The sequence below is a fragment of the Lepeophtheirus salmonis genome, chromosome 12 (assembly GCF_016086655.4).
Source record: "Lepeophtheirus salmonis chromosome 12, UVic_Lsal_1.4, whole genome shotgun sequence".
Lineage (NCBI taxonomy): Eukaryota > Metazoa > Arthropoda > Copepoda > Siphonostomatoida > Caligidae > Lepeophtheirus > Lepeophtheirus salmonis.
Genome location: NC_052142.2, coordinates 3914711 through 3935306, shown reverse-complemented (window position 1 = coordinate 3935306; position 20596 = coordinate 3914711). Strand labels below are relative to the sequence as shown.

At 31.6% G+C, this 20596-nt stretch overlaps 1 protein-coding gene across 4 annotated transcripts in view; it reads right to left on the bottom strand.

The window, feature by feature from the left end:
• Positions 1-18320: 18320 nt before the first annotated feature.
• The window catches only part of LOC121126629 (uncharacterized), a 74192-nt gene continuing 71916 nt past the window's right edge, over positions 18321-20596 (bottom strand). For all 4 annotated transcript variants that reach the window (XM_040721930.2, XM_071892392.1, XM_071892394.1 and 1 more), the window contains one exon: positions 18321-19982. In XM_040721930.2, coding sequence (XP_040577864.1) covers positions 18408-19982 — 1575 coding nt within the window. In that variant the 3' untranslated portion in view covers positions 18321-18407. The remainder of the gene's footprint in view (positions 19983-20596) is intronic.

The following is a 20596-nucleotide window of genomic DNA, read 5'->3' as shown; positions in this document are numbered from 1 at the left end:
CGTTCAAAAAGTTCCAATGATAAAGCATAGATCCCAAAATTTTGGCATTCGATTTCTTAAGGCTTCGATTTCAATAAAAGTATTTAGATCCTCTTTTTTGGAGTCTCCTCCTAAATGTAAAATTTGCAAGACTGTATATAAATATTTAATAGTTTTGCAATGAATTAGTATTTATTTCTTTGTAAATAGAGATTATTACTGAATTAATAATTATTAAGCTACATAAATAATATATTAATATAGGTTCTAAAATTTTTATTTTTCATTAAGTTTATTTATTATTAATAATAATAAGTGTGCGTCATGTTTATGATGATTTGTGATGTCTTTTTCAAATTTGCAACACCATCTAGTTTTCTAATAGAAGAAACATACACAAACTGTTCAGAATTAAAGGAGGAGAATTATGAGAAAAGTTTTTTCTCTTTTGCAATGAAAAATTACAATTACTCGGGATATGTCCATCCAATTAAGATAATTTTGGTATCATTGTATTACACAGATAAAATGACGTAAATGATATTAGATAAAAAATATGTTGTTTTGATTTTTTGTTAACATCCCTATTAGATATTATGAAATATTCATCTTAAAGGAGACTCATAGATGAACGAAAAAACATATTATGAGTATAGAATCCATCATAATTCCTACAGAAAACAAACATTTAATGCATTTTAAAGTAATAAATATTACATTTTTATTAAATCATTTGCACTTAAAGAAATTTCCAATAACCATAAGATCTATTTAGTAGCGTGACGTTAGGCTTCGTTATTCCAATTGATTGATTTTATTTACATATATATAATTTAATAAAATAACTGTACACGAGAAGTGAATGAATATTACAAAGTGCTAGGTCACAATTATTACTATCGTCAACACTTTGGGATGTTATTCTCCAAAAGTCCTTAATTCGCGCGATGGCTCCCAATAGTTTGACAGGGCCTTGATCCTTAATTTTTGAATAAAAATCTTGTCACCAATAGCTTGTCCTTTGATAAACATTCCTAACCAGTTTGAATCATCTCCGAAAACAATTTTGAAGAATGAAAAAAAAAATAGAAAAAATCCAACACAAAGTCATCTAAGGCCGCCATATTCCTCCTTAAATTTTATCCATTTCCTTGTAATTATTTTGCTTTTACTTCTGATTTATAAAATGTCTTACATATCTCATATATTATCGCAACAAATTCTCTATTATAGTTGATCTGGGGTAGAATAAAGGTGTTCCACACCAGTATCCTAATTGGTATATTGTTACTATTACATACGAGTATCTTGATGCCGCTTTTTATTTTATCTTTTCTTTTGGAAATGTAAATTTCGCTAAGTGTTATTGAAGTGCCAATAATCTTAATTGTATATTTAAATATTTCAAATTTCTTAGAATCTAAGTTTTTTAAAGATATATTTCTAGACCGGATATTTTCCCAAAGTCTCGGAGTAGTTTTAAGATCTTACTTAAAAATTGTATTAAACATATCTAAAATTTCCAGATTATTTAAACATTTGTCAATCATTTTGGATTTTACCTCAGATCTGAGTAACAAAGAACAGCTCTCTATCATAGTCCGGATTGTGTCACAAGAAGATGTACCCAAGTTAAGGAGCTTTTCTTTGGCTTTATTGTAGCAGAGCAGTCGACAGGAAAACATTTGTCATCTCTAATTATGAAAAAGCTAGTCGAGCTTAACATCTCAATTGAGGATTGCAGAGGCCAGTTTTATGACAATGAGATAAACATGAAGACCAGGGATAAAGGTGTTCACACAGAGTTGCTTCAGCTGACCTCAAGAGCCTTTTTTATTCCATGTGGTGCCTGCACATTAAATCTGTTTGTAGCTGATCCTGCAAAAAGCTCTTAAGATACCTTTAACTAATTTGCCTATTCGACAAAGTTATTCAAGCTCTTCTAAGCTTCCACCCATAAGTGGGATGTCCTTTTGAAACATGCAGAATCACTCTGAAATTATAGGTGGAGAACAGATGTGAAAGTAGGATAAAAAGCATTGAGGCAGTAAGGTATAAGGCTGAGCAAGTCAGGGAGGCTCTTTTCGAGGTGAGAAAAACAGCTTCAGATCCGGTGGTTAGAGTTGAAGCCCATTCTTTGGCCGAGGAGCTTTGATCCTATCACTTTTGTATTTGTAAATGTGTAATGTATGATGTTATCAGCAAGATCCAGTATACCAGTAAATTGATGCAGACAACCTCCATGCAGCTTGCTGTGGCTATCGACTTGCTGCAGAATACCAAACATTTCCTTACAAATTACAAAAAAATTGTATTTGCTGCTGCACAGATCACTGCAAACCCGATGTGTGAGGAGATGAACGTGGAGGCTGAACTCAAGCAGAAGCGTTTGAGAACAACATGGCACTTTGGCTATGAGTCTCCCGAGGAGCATACCCAAGATGCACTTCGAAAAATAGAAACTACACTTTTTAATGTGGTGGTAGATCTGGAGATCTCAGAGCCTTGGAGAGGTCAATAACGCTTTTGCTGTACTCCATGAATTCACCAACTTAGGAAGAGAGGACCTGCTACAGAAGTGACAAGCCCTAAGTGCTGCTCTTACTCATGACAGTCAACCGGGCATTGATGGCATTACACTAACCAAGGACATGGAGTATTTTCCAATATCGCCATCCAACAACATGACGAGCATGTAAATCTTGGCCTTCCTGCATGTAAACAAGCTCACATAAATTTACCAAAACATGTGCGTTGCTTTACAAATCTCAGCTACCGTCTCCATTATAGTGGCTGCTGCTGAGAGAAACTTCTCAAGCTCAAGGTAATAAAAACATACTTGGGATCAACAATGCATCAGGACCGTCTAAGTAGGCTCGCCATTACCAGCATCATCAGTGTGGTCACATATCAGCTTCCATATGATGCCATTATTGATTACTTTGATTTCAAAAAGACCTGAAAAGTAGGATTGTAGTATGGGATGCAAGACTATGAATGTCGTGGTGCTTTTTGATCAGTGCATTTCTTAAGTTGTCGCCAACACCATAGGTCCTGATAAAATCACATATGTTTCAAGTTTCACCTTTTATATATATTATATGATGATTGTTCTTTTGTGTTTTATTGTATTGTGTCTTATTATATTGTCTTGTCCGTTGTTTAATTATTTTTTAAACAACATTTAACGTTTTTTTTAGTTTTTGTGCACACACAATTTCTGTTTTAAAATTCCTGAATAACACAATTACTAAAATATAGCTATTTATTTGATTACTTCTTTTGCAATGCAAGGGGCAATGGCATCTAAATTCTTACCAAGGGTACCAAATTGGCTAGGGCCGACCCTGCACATACTTCTGTAATTTAGCATTTGATAGAATATATAAGATTGTCATGTTAACTGGGTATACTTATACCTTGAGATCAAATTGGCCAAAGGTTACGACCTTTATTTTTTTTGCGGAAAATTATTTTTCTTTTTTAATGAATTGGTAGCTATTATAATTAGATTTGGATCAATCGGGTAGCCTTGCCGGCAACCCCATCCAATTTCAAAGTTGTTTAATTCCTATGCCATAACCTCTATAAAAGTAACGAAGTCACATTGTAATTATTCTATTGAAATCCACTCCAAAACAATTTATTAAGGTACTGAAAAATAAAATTCAGATAAATGCTATCGAATAACTTTAGTGAAATCAATAATCATCAGTGCAATATTTTATGTCTTCTTTCACAAACGAATCCATTATTATGTAACAAATATTTTCTATCCTGTGCTTAATTTTTATGAAACTTTTTCATAAAAGTGTGTCTGATGAATAGCAAAAAAATTTAATCGTTTCTGAAGAATTGAACTATATATCTTCTTTAACGAATTTAACATTGTTAGTTTTTAAGAATCCCTATGTGTTTTGTTTTCTTTCCCTTCTTTAGAACTATTGGCAAGGTTCAATATTTTTTTGAAACTTCCATGAGATACTGATTCCTTATATACTGTTTCTAAAAGTGGCACAAGAAAGTCAGTAAATTCTTGATAAAATTCCATGTGAAATCCATCTGGACTTGACTATTTTTTTATGTATTATACTCCAAAATATATTCATTTATTTCTTTTGACGCGATAAACAAGTCGAAAAGCAAATTAAATGAAGTTGGCAATTTATGAAGGTGTAAGTTTTCGTATTTCTAAGTAAATACAAATTCAACGCTATGGATGCAATATATACCATCTTTCGTCTATCGCTCCCAGCAGTGCTATAACTTCTGAAAAAAAATCAGCTCTCCTCGTCCTGATTTGACTAATGTTGCAAATTTCCTTTCTGTTGATATTAAAAAGTATATTTATAAACATTTTTTCGAGGTTTACTTAAACGTTAAAAAATAAATTACTCCTTTTCTGCTATATTTAGGCATGTTTTTAGCAAGATGCCCCTTGTTGAACAAGGGATTCATTTTTAAACTCTTCATCCATATTAATCTCTACACATCATCCTGTTCTTCTCTCCAAACTTCTTGCTTGTTTAGTTACTCCAGCCTCTATCTTTTATCTGTACTCTTCCAAAAATCTATCTTTTATCTGTACTCTTCAAAATTCTATCTTTACTCTCTAACTCATTTTACACACTTTTTTGTACTGTCACCCCTTCTTAGGTGAATATCTCTGCGTCATTTCTTCTTTTTCTTTTCCGTTTTTGAATATATGATATTGGTTATAATAGCGATAAATAGGAATGCAACTCCAACTGATAGATCTCCGGACGACGTCTCTGCTCATACTGTCAACAAAACAAAAATGCCTTATGCAAAGGTTCTCTCTTAAAGAGAAAAGGCGGTATCTGAAGCTTTGAAAAAAAAGTAATTAAATGGGAAACCTTCATCATCTCTTTGACGGAGTCCTATCATAGTCACACTTTTAATTATGATAGTTTACAACCCTTAGCTGTATATAATGCAGCATTATACTTGAGATTTACTGGAGAAGAAATAGCTGGTGGTGGCCAAGCACTATTCGGCTTTGGATATGCATCTATTTATACAAATGAACCTGTTCATATTCGAACTAAATTGAACTTTCTTCAAAGGAATTAGGTTACCGATATTGAAGTACCCAACAGGTATGTCAAATCTGTCCGTACGAAAATTAGAAGCGTGGAAAATTTTGAATGTAACAAGAAAAAGCGTTTTACAAAGACAACAATCAACACGTTCAAGAGAGTTGACGAAAAAAAAAAAAAAAAAAGGTTGGATAGGAAAGTTTTCAGAAATTCACTAGTCCTTTAAGGAACCCAATCCAGATAACCCTAATGTAGAACAACGGTTCAAAAATTACAAAAATGTATGGAGAACTTCCAACTACAGTTTTGAGGTCAAAATGAATCCATCCCATCTGCCACAAAATATTGTCTGTGGATGGGTGCTTAGTAAATTTAAGATGTCCAGGGGTTTGATTGTATTGCCAGAATTTTTTTCAGTTTGGACATTCTAGGCTAAATTATACAGATGAAAGAATTCTAATCGTTGAGTATATATCAGTACTTCTACAAAAAAACTGCTGAGTTCAAAGAAAATAATTCTGTTGAAAAGTGAAAGGCCCCATGCTCTTCTTCACTTTTGCTGTTTCTGCTGATGTTTCCGCGTGCAGAGATGGGGGGAACTTTGATCGATTGCCAAAAGAACTTATTCCAAAAACACATAACACAAATGCCAGTATCCAAGGCTAAAATGGTCACCAAGTGGCCTTGAGGATCAAGTTTCTAGCACGGGAGTGGCCGTCCAGACCAAAGTTGATCACTTTGAAAAAACACCATCCAATCTAGAAGCAGAAAATTTTACTAAAACCAAACGCATTCTACTTTCTCAAGTTTGGAAGAAGGTGCGAGTACGGAATCAAATAAAATCCCCCTTACATTTAAAAGATTATCTAGAAAACTATTGGAATAATCTCTAAAGAAAATATACTTCCCTCAAAATCAAGATGAGGCTCAGTTGCCCGTTAAAGAGAAGCCTTTGGCTTACGGTATACTAATCCGAAGAATCCTATATCGCCTTACCACCAACTGGAAACTCGCATCCACAAAAAAAAAAGAAGTTACTGTGGCTACGTCGGCTATATCTTTGAATACCAACTCTCTACAAAGTTTGAACAGAAAGTACGAACTGGCCAGATTATTAAAATACCTTAGTTTATCCGATATAGTTATATTATGTGATACGAGATGTAGCATCGAAAAATATTTTTCTATCCTACATGATACGCGTCATTTTCGTCTTTCAATTAATTTTTTAATGCTAACATCTTTTCAATTATATCGAAGAACCCCACCATGATTGGAGGATACTTCAACATAAAGCTTAATATACATAAAGATTGTCAATGATCATCCTCGAGCGACAAGACAATTATAATCGTTATGTTTTCTTTTGGCTTCTGTGATACAGGAAGTATGATGAAAAACTTCTCACACAGCTTCCATACTAAAGACAAGTCTTCAAGAATTGACTTGTTTTGATTGAATGGATTTTTAATTGAATTAATAATTTCTTATAATGTAATCATACTCAACTATCCGACCATAAAGCCATCAATATTCAATTAAATTCAATGTATAAAGAATTGAGACAAAAAGGCCAATGGCAATTAAATTGAATACTTTTTAATGACTCTGACACAAATGATGAAATTATAAATTATCTCAAATAGTGATAAATCTTTAAATTCCACTATTAAAAAAAAAGTTTGTTAACTATTCAGGGCAGCAGACTGAATCTACTGGATAAAACTTAAACTTGACTCAATTGTAGACATATCCCATTCCCCGTTCTGATGTATTGGTGAAGAAAGAAAGAATAACAGCAAAAATATACGCTTTACACGCCATCTGGAGAACTAACTAACAATCTGGAATATATTTGCCAAGAAATAAAAAATACAATTCTGAAACTTACAACTGCTTTGACTGTGGAGAATAGTGCATATCTGTAAGATGTAGTACTGGACAATACTTCTGTGAGGATTTAAGAACTGAACCTGAAGATATAAAAGTAATTGACGTACAAAATATTTCACTACAACGGCATATTAGCGAATGCCAGATAAAAATCGCTATAAACCAAAATGCAAATTTGAACTAAAGTCCTGGGACATCTGGTTTTACTCTTGAGTTTTATAAAAGATATGTTGATCTTTACAAATTCACTTTACGTCATTTTTATCAAAAAGCTATCTTCATCAGCCATTATCTGGAATTGGCATCGAATGGACGTTTTGTTCTGATACCAAAAATAAAAAATAAAGATCTTGGTTGCTTAAAAAATTAAAGAACCTTTACCTTGATGCAGAACTGTATATATAAAATATTTTATTATGTTTTAGCCAATCGCATTGGTGGAGTTTTAAAATCTATTATTCGCTCAGCTCAGTATATTTTTTAAAAGACAAACTTATGGATAGCGTTCCCTAACGTTACAACCCTTTTTCGAATAGTCAGACGATGTTTCCTTGATGGGAGTTGATTTTACCAAACGTATGACACGCTATCCCACAAATTTTTAATCCAAACATTATATTGAAAGGGCTTTTGCGACTACATTATTCTTAAAGGTTGGAGTTGTGCTTGCAAACTCCCGGACAACAATCTAATATGGAAGTCAGAGTGCAACATTCCGCAACAAAAGAAGGGTTCCCCAAGGAGACCCATCGTCAGTCTTACTTTTCATGATGTGTGTTGACCCTTTAATTCGGGAAACACGCGCAAGATAATATTGTGTGTTTCTCCTCCGTTCTGTCTCCTCCCAAAAGTCTTTGTTACGCTGACGACTTCACCATGATTTTTACAAACAGTTGTTGCGAACAATAAAATCCCTGAAGAGAACCCTACTGTTTTAAGTGACTTTTCGAATCAGTCTGGCCTCCAAATGAACCAAGAAAAGACTGAGTTACTCGAACAATATTATAGCCTTATAAATCAATCGTTGCCAGCTTCTCAAATATCGAAACACGTTAAGTTATTGGGATCTTGGATTTGAAATTACTGTTGTCAAAAAAACTTTGAAGATGTAACTTCCAAGATTAAACGAGTTTGCGAATTCTGTTACATTTAAACTGAACATATGGGATAAAGTTCAAGCCTGGAACACCTATATTATCCCTCGCGTTACGCATATATTACGAAAAAACCCCAATGAAGAAAAAATATCTATTCAAGTTTTAATGATGGAAACGTTTTTCCTGAATTTGAAGAATATGAGAAAAATTACACAAAGGAGACTTTTTTAGCTACCTATGGAGGTCTTTGAATTCATATTGGGTCAGACATCTTTGGACAGAAAATAATTACTGGAATCACAACCTTTCTGGATTCTGAGGGAGGAAATACTCAGATGACCACACAGCCGGTCTCAGAGTAGTACTCCATAAGTTTTACAAATAGTCAGATAGATAGCGAGCACTCTTATTGAGTGTTTGTGAAATACTCATTTCACCTGAAAATTGGAATTAGAATTCCCAACCAGACCTTGGAGTTGCAACCATTGGTGTCGATTTTGTTGCCCAAAGTTATGGCTGAAGTGACTTATTTAACAAAATGGCTTTTAAACGTTTAGGAGTAATTTTTGGGGGGAAGTTTGTACAGGTTCCCAGACCTGTGGTGCCTTATTGCTTTCGATTAACCTCTACGGCTGCTTCTGCACTGAGTAAAAATAATCAGATACCAACATCGACTCCTTTCATCAGCCATTTAGATCGAAGGAAATTTAACCTCGTCGTCAAGAAAGGACTGAGTGTTCTCAAAAGTTGGCTTTTGTCTCCAACAGAGAAATGACCGAATTCTTTCTAGTACCCTAAAGGTAAGAGGCAACATTTTTATCGGAGAAAAACATAAGTGTTTCTTCAGTCGAATCAAGCGATCATTTTTTATTTGATTGTACCACACTTGGACCTTTGTACAAAGCCGTTGTAATTCTTCAACACTGACATTACGACTTTTATCATTTGAAGAGTAACCATTTTATAGGCTTTTACACTGGAAATAAAGAAAAACTTATAAACGCCATTACCCATAAAGGTACACCAGATTTTATACCTAAAGCGAAGCTCCTCGGACAATGACTATTCTGTCGTATGATCTCTAGTGAAACTACTCATACATGTTTTAAAAAGGATAAAATATTTTTACCTACTTTCATTTCAACAATTATTTTTCCTTTCAGATATTTTAAGCCTATGTATAGCTTCTATATTTTGTTGAACGGTTTTTATAGCGTTATGTTACTGTATTTCATATTTCTTTTCAGACTCTACTATAATTATATATCTGTTTAAGTAATTCTAGTTAAAGATGTACTTATTTTACTGTCCAACCCTTATTATGTATTTATATTTTTGTTATTTTTGAAATATATATACGCCTACGAGCCAAAAAAAAAAAAAAAAATGTACATATACATATATTACTAACACATAATTTAATTATAGTATATATTACTACGAAGGGAGGCTCACATTGTAGAAAGATACGTAAAGATCTTAAATTTTGAAATTTATGTTCTTAATCTAAAAGTATCTATTAGTATTCTTCAGTATACTACATAATACGTAATCAGGATCGTCAGTAAAAATATTATTATTTATTGGGTTGTTTTTTTTCCGTATTGGCCTCATCCATCATTGTCTCTATGTTCAAGATTACATAAATAGTACATCTTCTAAGAATTTTCGAAGATTTAAATGATATTTTATAACAACAAAGACTTCCATAAAAGCCAGAATAATCGAATGAAAGACCTAGTGAGAAACAAAGACCATTATCATCTTCCCTACACAGTTCATTCATTGAAGTTCTTACTTCATTCCTCCATATCATAATTTTATTGTCAACATCTTCCTAAAGTTAACCTTCTGATATCCGAAATGAAAAAGATAGTCTTGGATTTTGGCGTCTGTAAAGAAAATTTTAGTACTTATTGAAAAAAATGAATCCAGAACCAATTACTACTTCCAAGGAAATTGGTGTAATTGCAGTGCATTATAATGTTGAACACTTCGATGTAGTAAAGGAATTCATTAAAGGTCTTAGTGAGAAAAAAAATATACATTATATTCGTTAATATAATTGCATTTGTATTTGTTTATACATAAGAAGCGTTAACAAATCGCTGTAATTCTACTTTGAGACTTAAGTCACTCTTCCTTTTATTTCCCCATCTGCTATGAACTTCCAAATACCAAACACATTCCTCTTTCCCTTCTGATCGCTTATTTTTCTACAAAACTTTTCCTGCAAGCGTCAATCCCACTACTTTGTTTAGAACTCATCCTTTTTTCTTTAAAGGATGACTGAAATGTAGAATAGAAGGAGATCCATAAGCAATTGACTTCGAATTCATTTGTTCAGTAGGGTTCTTAATAAGAAGTGACTTTGACGATTGATCGTCAATGAGTTCGTTTCGGATTTATTTGGCACCAATGATGATGTCATCAAAAAGATTCAAAATATACTTAATATTTACTAATAATGATATTAATCCTCAGAATATACCATGAGAGTGAATACTTGCATTAGTCCATTCATTACTTATTTCCCATGGGCACAGGGTATGAGCACTCAGAACCAGAAATATCAGGAGCATAAGGAATCAGACTTGGAACCAGAAAAAACCAAGGCATTAGGACTTGGAATTGACCTGGAAACAGAAAAGATGGACTCAAATAATGCTCTGAATATTGGATCTAATAAATCTTTACTCTTTTCTTTAATTATATTTAGAATAATTAATTTCTTATATGGTATTATTATTTTAAATGATTGATTAATGATTATCACCCATAATCATGATTACTCTAACATTGACAATTGAGTTGATATATTTATAAGTTGATAAAACGGGAATATTATAATTCAGAGATTGGAGGCCCATAACAGTGCTTAGGAATATAGTCTTCTTGTGATTAAATAGTGAGGGTTTTTTTTCTTCTTCTTCTTGATCTTTTTTATGATTTTTTGCTGTCATAATAATTACATACTGTCAGTTATTAACAGAGTGGGAAATAATGCTATCGACCAGTATGTTATAAAAAGTCACTCAAAATTAACGTGGTAGCTCTGATAATCAAAGAATTTTTGGAAAAGGCAGCTTAGCTGTCATTAGATTAGATGTGAACAGCTCTGAGAGGGTAGGAAAGAAAAAAAATATAAATCCTACTCTGTATCTAGTAGAAACATTTCTACAAATGATTTCATAGTTGATTCTAAAATCTCGTATTAATCCAAGAAGCACTTTTTATCATAACTATAATTATAACTTCCCAAACAATGTTTTATAGTTCATAAGGGTCACAATATTAATACATTAATTTTTTTCCAATTTTGAATAACTTACCAAATGTTTAAATTTGAAGAAAAAGATCCATTCCTATATCATTTTTGTTCTAAAATTGTAATACTCTCTTTAAGGTATGAAAAAATAAGACAATATATATCATTGATATTACAATATCAAACTGCGATGTCCTCTAAATATTGAAATCGTATTAGCTTCTTAATTACAAAGTTATTATTGCCAAGAATTGTCATTTATATTTTTTAGGACGTCAAAAACAATTACATTGTCGTCATCCAACCCCAAAAAAAATACCATTCAAATTGTTTAAATGTATAATTGTGATGGATATTGCCGAAGTTGTATTAAAAATAATAACAATATCAAATTTAAGAATTAAATATCATGATAACTTTAAATCATGCCTTCCTAAATTTTAGATTTAATTTATAAACACATTACTATTTGCATAAAATATAACAAATATGTTACGGTTGTTGCACGAAATCCGCTTTTTCCGAAGAAATAGTAAAAGTTAAAGCCCTTATTTCGACGAAGACGAATGAGATGAAACAGAGGATCTTGGTTTATTTATTACTTCTTTTTTTTTCAGAATATTATAGCGGACGTCACTTATTAACGAACGAACAAAAACTGAACCAAAGGAACAGAAAATAAGCTATAGATAAAAGAAGGAATGTCAAAGTAAGGGGGTCAGATGAAGTTACTGGCTGACCAGCAGGAAAACTCCCGGTCTTGAGAAATCAATTTCTCAAAATAGTCACAATTAATAACAATCATAATACATAATCAATATGAAGAAAGATCGAAGTACAAAAATAAATAAACAACCATCTAATTAAATTGAAAATAATAATAGTTAATCGCAAAATTATTCAAATAAATATATACGTTGTGTTGGTCGAGAAATTGTTTTTCCATTAGCAGTTCTTAATTTCAAGGTATGGACATTTCCATAACGACCTATCATTTTCTCAGTGACTCGAGCCATGAACCATTCCTTACGAAGTATGTTCTCTTCGGAAATGAACACAACGTCGTTAACATCAACTTCATCCATGCGATGTTTCCATTTTCCACGGATTTGTAGTCTTTACAAATATTCATCTTTTCCAGAAATGATCATGAAAACGATTCAAATATTTGTAGCGAACCTTTACATCTACGTCCCTTTTTTTGAAATTAGGAAGCATTCCAGGCAGTCTATTGAGACACAGGTGAGAAGGTGTTATTTTGAGAATCTGAGCTTAAAAAGGTAAGCGGACATTGATGTATGGATCTTTCTGTATCTATTAATACAGTATACATTTCATCGAATGTTAAGAGAGCTCTTCCGAATATAATTTTTTAGAGGTTTCTGTATAGACGAAACAAGTCTGTCGTAAAAACATCCTCAAAAAGGACTTCTAGGTGTAATATAATCCCACTTAATATAAAAGCTTGAACAAAAATTGTGAGCTTACATGGAAGATAAAATTTTGATGCTTTAACAAACGAAGTTTGATTATCAGATATGATTGTTTTGAGCACTTCTACGATTTATCATCCGTCGAAAAGCTACCAAGAATTTTTCCGTCTCCATTTTCAAGACTAACTCTAAATGAATTGCTCTACTTTGTAAACAGGTAAAGAAAACAATGTACGACTTCACAGTGGAGCTATAATTTTTTTAATACAAAAGGTCCGCAAAATCTATGCCAACATTTGTAAATGCAGGCGCTATTCGAACTCTTTCCTTAGGAAGTGTCGATATGAATTGAGAAAGCGGTTGGATTTTGTTATGGCAACAGAGGATACACGAATTAGTCACTTAAAAAATTATTATTCTTCCCCCTATTATCCAAAATCTTCTTCTAAAATTTGTAAAAGTAGTTATGACTGCCAATTGAGAAGTACTTTGACGATAAAACAAAATTAATTTTTTCACCCACTACGATTTTTCAAGTAAATAATTTGGTGTTTAGATTTCTCAGGGATGGAACTATGGTGAAGACGAACACCAACAACGAGTAGTTGTAATGAAAGGTCCCAAGTAGGTTCTAATGATGATAGAATAATGGATTTTGAAATTAAACGATTATTAGATAAATCTTCATATTGTGTTGGAAAGGCATTGCACTGAACTATACGCAAAATCTTGACCTCAACATCCTTTAACTCTTAGAAAGAGATAACATTGTAATGATAAGATTTAAGAGTTACACATATACGACACAAAAACAACAAAGCAAATCAACTTCCAATAATTTTCAAAACGATTGAGGATGTCGTTCTCTGTTTTGGAAATAGCCACAACGGATTTCTTGTTTAACTCTAGACTGATTAAAGATATGTAGGGTATACCAGAGTAATCTTGCTTTGGCCAATGCTCTGAAGAACGTAAACGCCACAAAGGACTATTCCAATAAAATGTATTCAACTTTAATTAATTCAATGTACATCCCCGAATAAGGACATCTGCAGGATTCTGCTCACTAGGCACATAATTCCAACATAAGCTCCAGACCAAATCTTGAATTTCCTAGACACGATTCCCAACGAATATTTTCCAAGTAGAGCTTGCTTTTCGAATTCAAGAAATGGCGACATGAGAAATAGTCCATAAATAAAATGAGCTAATATGTAAATGTGTACAATTAAAAGAGACAAAAACATAACAAACATGTATTGATCCCAGTAATCCTGCCAATAATTCAAATGGAGCCCAAGTTTTCCTTGCCTTTGGTGCTACAAGAGCCTTACTGATGAGGAATTTTTATTCGAACGAAACTGTTATTTGCAATTCGAACATATTCTCCCGTAGGTAAGCTCGCTTACATGACTAAATGGATATATCCCTACACTTTTAAATACAAATTTTGGTAAAAAACAACGACTAATCTTCAATTTCGAAATATATTCCACCTCTTTTTCCGAAATTCTGAACTTGAAGACGCTAGACTCATTGAACTTTTCATCCCAAAACTTCAAAAGCATTGTATTATAATTTTTGCTCGGATAATAAAGGGGGAATAAAATCCAAAAATATCGAAAACTTGAGGCACTTTACTAAGAATGGTCCTCTTGGTATATTTACGAGGTGGGTCTAGAAAATTACTCTTTTGTTGATATTGGAAACAATCATTAACTACATCCTAACGCCATAGTAGTTCCATCTAACAAAGTATCTTTTAGTTCAACAAAGCTTTTAATTAAACGATCCTCCATAGACACGAAATCCAACAATTCAGAAGAATTACAAATAAACTTGTTCAAATTACAGCCTCCACTTGAGAATAAATTTTTACTAACTCATTTACCAAGCTCCGAGCAGATTCTAAGTCACGAGATCCCTCACAAACATCATCAACATATAAATTATAACTAATAGACTTACATGCAAGATTATATTTGCGACCTATTTCAGTTTGAGAATGATGTTAAATACTAGACATCGGGAGAAAAGGTGAAAAACTAAATTATTTAATTATAGGCTTTATCTGAGCAAAACTGCAATTGATTATGTGACTTCATGAAATTATGCATTTTTCTTCGTCTTTAGAATAGAAAAATTGGCTGGGAATAGTACCAGTTAATAAATGCCTTCGTTTTCGATTTACTGAATAAAAAGTATATTCCTCTTTGAAGTGAGCAGAACTTAAGGCATACGAGCTTTTCGGTACGTAGTTTTTCCGCCACAGAACACGTAATTCAGCCTTAATTTGGTGTAAACCTTTTTTAAAAAAACAACAATGATATATCCATGCCTTGAAAGTGCTTATTCCGGCATTCAAAAGCAGTACCAGCAGGTATATAGAAATACAAGGTATCTTCATAAGCATTCGGTCAATCCTTCTTGTTTTAAATACTTGTACTGTACCCCCTGGTGGTCCAGCTAGGCCATGGGTGACGTCAGAGAGATAATAGACTAGTGATGGGTATGGCCTCTGAAAACTCTAGACCGGTCCAAGACCGATAATATTTTGTTTGGATGGATCAAATCTACAGTCTGGATCTTATCAATATCGATATAAAGTCTGGATCAAGAAATAGATCTACAGTCTTCACCAAAAATCGATTTAAATCAATGTAAATACTTCAGACCAGACCGAAGCACAAAAATCGGTCGAAACCCAAATCAATAATAATGAAAATATTGAATAGGCTTCCTCAATAAGTTATATTTTCATTTAACTACATATGTTTAAAAAAGATATTAAATAGTGATTACTACAGTAAATTATTAAATTTGTTTATTATTATTTTTAATAATTCAAGACTTTCTCCCACGGTTCCCATACATAAATAATTTTCAACACATACTCCATCTGAAAAGTAACACAAGGTGTATTGAGTAAACAATGAAATATCACTATAATGACATCACTTCTGATGTTTGTGTAAAAAAAAAAGAAAGGCATTGTGGATCCAAACATCTGAAAAAATCAACATTATGAAAATACCTTGTATTTCTATATACCTTGTTAAGTTAGAGTTTATTTTCACATTTTTATTAAGTTAAAAAGCGTTATAAGTACACATCCTTCCTCTTCTGAGCCAGCATTGGACCTCAACCTTCTCATTCTACCAATAGAGGAGACTCCTGTAATGAGAATCACTCTCTTATTAAGCGGAACATTTTTTCATTTGTCACTCAACCTTTGATGGTGGTGGAAAGTGAAAATAAGTAGTAAAATAGTAATAAAACAGGGTTACTGTAAATAGTGCCAGTCTTCTTTAGACCTTATAACTTATTCATAATATATAGTGATGATGAATATATTATAGAAAAATAGTGATAAAAAAGACATGTTGATTTGGTAAATGCCCAATCATACGCCCTCTTTCAGACTTTACTATTGTAATTAAATTAAATAAGAGACTGGATTTGCCAGACGTAAGTATAAAAATGTAAAAAATTAAGTATTATGAATACATGAATATTATACATGAGTTCCAATAATAAAATTTAAATATATTAAAAATATAAATTAATGATACACCTCATCACTATGTATATTAAGAATCAAACATTGGGTCTAAAGAATAGTGTCGTTTTTATCCGTTTTCAGTGTAAAAATGGAAATATATCGAGTTCAGAACAAGATACAGAATCAATAAACACTTTGTTATCATAAAAACACCTATTATGAGTTTTATCATTCTTACTTTTAATTTCGTGATTGTTTTTAGGATAAAACGGTGAAAGTCCTGAACTACTATAATTCCTGATATTTCCGAATTCAGACGGCTGAGAGAAAAATTTAAATCAATCTTGGATTTTGCACTCAAAGATTAATTCAATTATTGGTTTCAATGCATTAGAAACAAAATCCCTCCCTTAATTTTATATATACTTATAAATAGGGGTTTGAACGGAAATTTATTTACACGAGAGTATCTAACCAAGGTACATACGAGCAGCTCTATACAGCATTAATTCATTTCGCAGCTGTTTTTATACAGTAAACTACTAACTAGATTATATATTAATGTAAAATAGGGTATCTTGACCCGTTTAATGTGATGGATATCTCAGATAAGATGGTCGAAGATAGTCTAAGTCATGAATGTCGATGGAGGTAACACATTATTGAAAAGAGTAAGTGATCGTTGGAAGAAAGCATATCATTGGGATCTTCAGAATATTTTGCGAGGCATTGGTGAGTATTACTCAAAATTCTGGAGCGAAAGTGGTAGCACGCTCATTGTTTTGAATAACTAGCGCGAGTAAGAGAGCGTTCACCATTTCAGAAGAGCGATTTTCTATAAAATCGCTCGAATTTTTGCTCATTTATATAATTTTGTATTACTTTAACTATTTCTATCTCTTATGAGATAACTTTAAAAAAAATTGAATTAGAAAACACGTAGTCTAATTCAACGAATTATTTGAATTATTATAAGCTGTGGAAAATTAAAGGTTGGTTGTCACAAATCATAAGGCACACTTGAACTTGCCTCGAGACACACTGTTTGGGAACTACTGCATTTAATAGTGTCTTATTTGTATGAGGTAATGTGAATTCTATAAATTTGATAATTGTTATTAAAAGGAATTTGAATATAGGGCTGAATTGCCGTTACGTCTTATCAAACACAAGTGTTACCTTCTGATTTTTACACTGCTGTCCTCAGCTACAACTGAGAGAGCATTTTTTAAAAGTAGTCAATTATTTAAGGATAGATACCTTACCTTAAAAGATGAAATTTTTGAAGAAAAATTACTTTCTTTTTGTACCGGAAGCACGAGGTATATTTAAAATAATACAGTGTCATTATCAATTTTAAAATATTCCAGAATAGCTTCATTTGGTAAGTTTGAACCAAAAAAAATCTATTTTTTACTTTATTGTAGAATGTATCACCTTTTTAAGAGCCGTATACAAAATTAATAAAGTCTACCTTCAATCTTTTTGAAATTATAAAGACAAAGTAATGATTTAAAAGTGTATTACGACGTATAGAAATTTACAACATAGGAAAGATTCTATTAAATACCAATATTTTGTGAGCAAGTGAATTTATCAAACTAAAATTTGGTTCATGAAATTTTTTTATTACTAAGAGCATCTATATCACAAATCATAAAATTTGATGTTGTTAGGTGTCATTTTATTTATAGAGTTGATATGGAAAGACCTAGTTATTTTTCCATCTAACATATTTAAACCTTAAATTAAATATATCCATTTATTTTAACTTTTATATCAATATAGCTTAATATATATATATATATAAATGCTTATATATTTACATATAAGAAAAATCTATTTAAGTATATAATATAATTTTAAAATCTGAAAAAGGCTATATTAAGGATAAACTAATTAACGATCTAAACATTATTTAACATTTGCTCTAAAATTGAAACATTACTGATATTTATATAAAAACCGAATTTTTGAAATTTAAAAATATTAGCATTAAAAAATTTTTTACAAGATCTGGACAACGTGTTCACTGAAGTGGGAAAAATATGTTGGTCCCCATATGAAAGGGCTTCCATGTTACATATATTTATTTGAAACAAAATTTATTGAGCTATTTTATATTTTACTTATGTTCGGCCGTATACAATTATTACTTATACATATATCGTAATTCTATTCTTTATTTACTGATTTCTTATAAGACTCAATTTTTCTTGACTCTTGAACAGCTTCTACCAGAGTTCTTACTGTTTCTTCATGTCCTTCAAAGCTGTCGGATCTTTTCATATTCCCTTCAACCATTGAGTTATTTTCTTTAAAAATTTCATTAGATTCACATTGTTTGGCTGTATTAGAAATTTTTGCTGCTTGTTTAACGTAGGATGGAAAAAATGTATCAAAAGATGACCTTTTTGAACAAACTGCATCTCTATGAATTATAGCCTTTATTTGACCAATACTGCATCCAGAACTTCCTGAATATATTCCAGGTGGCGGAATAGCTTCTGTTTCATCACTTGAATAATTATCAATGTCGAATTGACATTGAGGATCTAGATCTTGCACATACTTTTTTGGATTGTCGTTCATGAATGATTGCTGAAATGCAGATATTGAGCTTCCCAAACCATCTATTTGTGAATATATTTCGTCTGATCCACCAATTAAAATTTCATTAAGAGGTCTGTAATACTTCTTGTTATTAGTTTTATGTTTATCACATGAGAAACAAGAAGATGATGGATTAAATAAGGAGTTTGTTTCTACTGATGATGAACTTTGTTTTTCTGAATTAGAAGAGCTACTACCTCCTAATACATTAGTACTTGTACTAGTTGTTCCTTGAAATTTCATTTTGTTAAAACGTATTACACTAAGAACTTCAACAGAATCCGACTCAAGGCAAGAATCTGTGCTAATTTTATCAGCATTTTGATTAGAGCATGTATCTCCTTCATCTAAACCAACTGGTGTAACTCGAGATGGCTTTCCAAGCACTGGGGGCTCATACGGTTTGTGAATGTTTTGTTGTTCATTCGTCATATCGGATAATTTAGAAGATAACCGTTTAAATGTTGTTCCATTTGTACATTCTTCTTTTTCATATTTTTTTGATTCATTAGGCTTGTATATATCTTTGATATTGTCAGAATTATCATTTCTTTGACGCACCTTCTGCAAAAAAGACGATATTATTCCTTTTTTAGAATCAATACTAATTTCACAATTTGCACATGGGATCGAATGTAATTCAATAAACTCTTCATCAGGTTGAATAAAAAGTTTTTCATGCTCTTCTATGTGACGTTGTTCAAGAATGAGTCTGCAAATATCTGCCATTTCAGAAAATTTTACTTGAGAAAAAACTGGTTCACTATCAGATACACTATTTATAGATAAGTTTTCACTAATACATTTTTTTTCAAATTCAAGTTGTGCTATTCTCTCATCAGAAATTTGGTCGATTAAATCTTTTGACTGTATGTTTATAGTATTATTACTATTTTTTTCAATATCATTGCTTATGGTTTTACTTTTTAATTCTATGCATTTTTTATCTTCTTGATTAATTGTTTTATCTCTACAAGACACGATATGACTTTGAAGTGAACTGAATTTAGAGTTCTCCTCACTCATGTTTACGTCCTCACAAGTTGATGTTTTTAAAGATTTCAAATATGGTTCTATCTGAGATGTTATATTAATAATATAGTGTAAGTTGTGTCTAATATGGTTTAAATCATTCATCTGAAAAGAAAAAATATATATATATTATCATTTTTGGTGGCAAATTTAAATAAACATAGACAAACAGATAAAATAAATGATGTAGAAAGTGACTATATGATGAATAAAGGTATATTTTAACACAGGACATGAATGCTAGAAACAAGTGCGAGTCTTTATTTGGTGAACAGCTTTTCATAATGATTAGAACTGGAAATAAAACGACATCCCGGATGCATAAAATAATACTACAAATTTCAGTTATAGTATAACAGTATTTCAGTATAGCTCCTTAAATTTATAGTTTTAAATCATAGTAACTACCGGTATAAAAGAAAAACAAAAAAGAAAACATATTTATATTTATGACGACATTTCTCTTCATTTTTTTTTTTTTTTGTTCTACATGCTGGTATTATTTTATACTACTCATAAATATAGCGGAGAGTACGTTAATGCCCTCCCTCCTTTGTCTATAAATACAATTTTGTTTCCTTATTGGTTGTAAGTTGAGCAATGGTATAAAAAAATCAAAAAAAAAAATTTACATAATAACAATAATAATGCTACTAGTTAGCTTAAGAAAACTTATCTAATATATATATTTTTTTTTTGATTTTTTTATAAAAAAGAAA